Raw genomic sequence first — 4,705 nt, 5'->3', positions numbered from 1 at the left:
TACTCAACAATATCATGATGATCGTTGGTTTACCCCCAAATTCTGAGGTCAACACCTTAAGAATGAGGCTCGCAGACCTCGCTGAGAAAGAAAGGTTTGTTCAAAAGGCATCAACATCCAACGCCTTTCCCGAACTTCAAAGATTCGTCAAGGAAAGATCACCGCAAGAGTTGAAAATAAACCATCCTCCGTTTCCGGTGAAATTGAATTCAAACAACCAACCTCCCACGGATACGGTTAGTCTCTGCAATCAAGTAAGAAAGTGGAACATTCGTTTCGATGTATACACGGACCCCGTCTCATTTATGGAACGACTAAATGAACTAGTGGAAGCTTACGATATACCCCTAAATCGCATACTACAAGCGATGCCAGAAATCTTCAAAGGGAATGCCCTCCTCTGGTGGCGGAACAACAAGGAATTCTGCAGAACTTTCACTGAGTTTCAACGAGAATTTGAATTGCAGTTCCTACCTCCTGGCTATTACAAGAATTTAGATAGAGAAATACAGGATAGGACTCAAGGAGAACGGGAGACCTGTCGCCAATACGTTGTTGCAATCGTCACTCTAATTCGTCGTCGAGGAGGATATACTGAGGAAGACAAATTGGAAAAGATTTATGGGAACTTAAAACCTGAATATAAGCTGTATATTCGCCGTCATGACGTCAAGACCGTCTCTGAACTAATCGCTCGAGCTGAGGAATTCGAGGCAGTACTTCGATGTAGAGCAACTTATCGACCACCTCCTGCTCCTGCTCAATCATTGACCCCTGAAACAGCGTATCAGTCCAAAGGAAGAAGAAGATCGGACGTACATGGAGCTATTTACCTCGAGGAACTCCTTCCAGTACCGAACATGGAGCCAAAGAATGCAAACTACCCTGGCAAAAGCATGGAATCAAGGAACACGGACTGCAGTGGTAGAAACGGAAAACAACCATTTGTGAGGTTTGCCGATGGTGGGCGAGACCATCACAAGCCCAACGTTTTCGGGCCAACGCATTCGAAGTACGGTCCAGGAAATACCTTGCTATCTGAGGATAGCAAGACACCGGCAAGGGAGTCATATTCAAATGAAACCATACCACCGAGAGTCTGCTGGAATTGTGATAAGCTTGGCCATCTGTTTCGTGACTGTAGAAACCCATGGAGAATTCGCTGTTTCTATTGCAAGAAAGATGGACAGCTAACTACCACTTGCCCATGTCGCTCGGGAAACGAAATGCCGACTCTGAGGAAGGGAAGCCAGTAGAGTCGGAGACAACCAGAGATACTTCCCCAGATTGGGAAAAGTGTTTACAATATGTAGAAAGCTTTCCCCTGAAAGCCACACCACCAACCCAAATTGTGGATGAACGGCCCTATGTTAATGTTGAAATCCATGGAAAAACCTTTACAGCGTTGATCGATACTGGGGCTATGTTAACTTTCATATCAGATGAAGTGGCGAGTCACTTAACTAGAAACTGTGTTAAGTTTACCAAACCGAACCTTAAAGTGCACCTGGCTAACAATAGCCAGGCAAAGGTTAAAGGAAGCTATCAGTTTGAAACTATTATAGGTCAAGCTAAGTATCTATTTGAAGCGATACACGTAACCAATCTCTCAACTCCAGTAATATTGGGGATGGACCTCCAGAAGAAGCTGAACCTGATCTCAGTCAACCTGCCTAAGGTTAATCAAGCCCTAAACATACAACCAGTCAAACCAAATCTGGCAGAAATAAGCACTCTTACCAACGCCGAAGAAGTTAACTTAAAAGCCTTTTTGGACGAAGAACTCTCAAAGTTTGATAGCGTCCCGGGTCAAACTAAAATTGTCCAACATGAAATTCGGTTAAAAACTAGACATCCTGTTAAGCAAAGATATTATCCACGTAACCCCACGATGCAAGGAATAATGAAAACTGAAGTCGATCAGATGCTGGAGGATGGGATTATTGAGCCCTCGTCCAGCCTGTGGAGCTCTCCGGTGGTTTTGGTGAAGAAACCTACTATTGATTTCCGCAAAGTAAATGAGTTGTCAATCAAAGACGCCTATCCTTTGCCTTACATTAGTGGGGTCCTGGACAAACTCAAAGAGGCAAATTTCATCTCTACAATCGACCTAAAGAATGGATATTGGCAAATCCCACTACATCCAGATAGTAGGCCAGTGACAGCATTTACGGTACCTGGTTTAGGCTTATATCAATTTAAAGTAATGCCGTTTGGCCTACATTCGGCTCCTGCCACCTTTCAGAGACTCCTGGATACAATTATTGGACCCGATTTGGAGCCTAAGGCTTTCGCCTATCTTGATGACATCATTGTTCTGGGAAATACTTTTGCCGAGCATCTAGAGCTCCTAAAGGAAGTGTTTCGAAGATTAAGGGCCGCAGGTCTTAAGTTAAACCCGGAGAAATGTCACTTTGGAAAAACTGAACTTCGATACTTAGGTCACATCGTCAACCGAAATGGAATCCAGACCGACCCGTCGAAAATTAAAGCTATGAAGGACTTCCCAACACCAAGAAAACCTAAGGACATCAAGAGTTTTTTGGGTTTAGTTTCATGGTATAGACGTTTTATTAAGGACTTCGCCAAAATCAGTGCCCCCCTTTCGGCCCTCTTAAAGAAATCAGCAAGGTGGGAGTGGAGCGAACGTCAACAGCACGCATTTGAACGGTTGAAAGAAGAGCTTACGAAAGCCCCAATACTGGCATGTCCCGACTTTAATGAGCAATTTGTTTTGCAAGTAGATGCCTCTGATTTTGGACTTGGAGCAGCGTTGACACAAAAACAGGGTGGTAAAGAAGTTACCATTGCTTTTGCGAGTCGCCTACTTTCCGATCAGGAGAAGAAGTTTAGTACCACCGAGAAAGAATGCTTAGCATTGGTATGGGGCATAAAAACCTTTCGTCCATACCTCGAAGGTTATCACTTCAAGGCTATCACGGATCACCAGGCACTAAAATGGCTGCTAACAATTAAAGAGCCATCAGGACGACTTGGACGATGGGTCTTGGAAATTCAGCAGTTCACCTTCGACGTAGTCTATCGGAAAGGTATCAACAATAAGCTAGCTGACGCACTTTCCCGAATCCCTGGGGAACCGAAACAGAACCTAGAACCGCTAAATGAAATGGTAGTAAGAAAAAATAACTCTAATCACGAGGTGGGGTCAGACCCCAAAGGAAATGTAAATATCCAAGGTAATATAGTGGATAAGTGGTATGACTCCTTGTCGAAAAAGATTGGGAAAGTACAGCTTGAGAACTACCGTATTCAGGACGGTAACATCTACAAACGAATCACACGCAAAGGAAAGCTTTGTGATCCCGCCACCCTATGGAAACTTTGTGTCCCAGGGAAAGATTGAGCTTCAGTGTTAGGAGAAACTCATGACGCACCCACAGCTGGTCATTTAGGCATCCGAAAGACCGTAGCCAGAGTAGGACAAAGTTATTTCTGGCCAGGTTGGAAGAAGGATGTACTGGAATATGTACGCAAGTGCCATATTTGCCAACTCCATAAGCCTGAACAAAAACCCGTCAGGGGTCAAATGTTTCTGCGGAACCCAGAAGGGCCATGGTATACCGTGGTTGCCGATCTTATGGGACCTTTTCCGAAGTCCTCTCATGGTTTCACCTTTTTGCTAGTGATCCAAGATTCTTTTACAAAATGGATTGAAATCATACCCCTCCGAAATGCTACAGCAAAGGAGGTCAAAGATAAATTTAAGGAAGCCATCATACATCGTTATGGAACACCGGCAGTCATTCTAACGGACAACGGAACCCAATTTACATCAAACATCTTTAGTCAATTCACAAAAGAATGGCAAATTACGCATAAGTTGACTGCACCCTATTCACCCCAATCAAATCCAACCGAAAGATGCAATCGAGTTCTCAAAACAATGATCAGGCAGTACATAGTGGATAACCACCGCCATTGGGACAAACACCTAGGAGAGTTTCGTCTCGCCATAAACTCTGCGGTGCATGACTCTACAGGTTACAGTCCGGCTTTCCTGAACTTCGGAAGAGAATTAAAATTACCCAATTCATTACTTCAAGTACAGTTCATCGAAGGAGAGGAGGCAACCCCGTCTAGACTGATTTGTGAGCGCAGCGAACGTTTCCGAGCCATCAATGAGTACGTAAGGCGGAATCTGAGTCAAGCTCACAAGAGACAAGCCAGTTACTACAACTTAAGAAGGCGACCAAACACATTGAAGGTAGGCCAACAGGTTCTGTGCCGACGTCACGACCTCTCCGACGCATCGAAAGGTTTCACTGCAAAACTAGCACCGAAGTTTGACGGTCCCTACACCATTGTAAAAGGATTGGGGGTAAATATTTTTCACCTCAAGTCGGACAGTGGACGCACCATTCGAGCCCATGTAAAGGACCTCAAACCTTACCTGTCATAACTCCTCCACCTTTGTCTCCCCTGCTCTAGCACAAACAACCAAACAACACTAGCAAATTTTAAGTTTAACAAAAAACAAATCAATCTCGTACTGAAAATTAATATTTTTTTTATTTTCAGGTAGACACTTCTTTTTGGGACACACAATAATGGAACCACTAACCAATGCAGATTTGGGAACTTTGACAGAGGGAAAAGACTTAAATGACGGAGTGATAAACCATTTTTTCCATCTACTCCAGCGCCGTGGTCAAGAGAATGACGAGAAAAAGAAAGTGATGTCCTT

The 4,705-nt window shown here is 44.0% G+C and overlaps 1 protein-coding gene across 1 annotated transcript; it reads left to right on the top strand.

The window, feature by feature from the left end:
• Positions 1-3,904: 3,904 nt before the first annotated feature.
• On the top strand, positions 3,905-4,420 carry LOC129003679 (uncharacterized). Its single transcript, XM_054431978.1, has one exon. The coding sequence runs from the start codon at positions 3,905-3,907 to the stop codon at positions 4,418-4,420; it is 516 nt and encodes a 171-aa protein (XP_054287953.1).
• The last annotated feature ends 285 nt before the right edge of the window (positions 4,421-4,705 follow it).

The sequence above is a fragment of the Macrosteles quadrilineatus genome, unplaced genomic scaffold, assembly GCF_028750875.1.
Source record: "Macrosteles quadrilineatus isolate MER2022 unplaced genomic scaffold, UCM_ALF_1.0 Scaffold_9__3_contigs__length_116548681, whole genome shotgun sequence".
NCBI classification, from domain to species: Eukaryota; Metazoa; Arthropoda; class Insecta; order Hemiptera; family Cicadellidae; genus Macrosteles; species Macrosteles quadrilineatus.
The sequence above is the reverse complement of the archived record's forward strand: the minus strand, read 5'-3'. Positions and strand labels throughout refer to the sequence as shown.

Coding starts and splice junctions, on each gene's coding strand:
- LOC129003679 (XM_054431978.1), top strand. CDS start 3,905: ATGATCAGGCAGTACATAGTGGATAACCACCGCCATTGGGACAAACAC.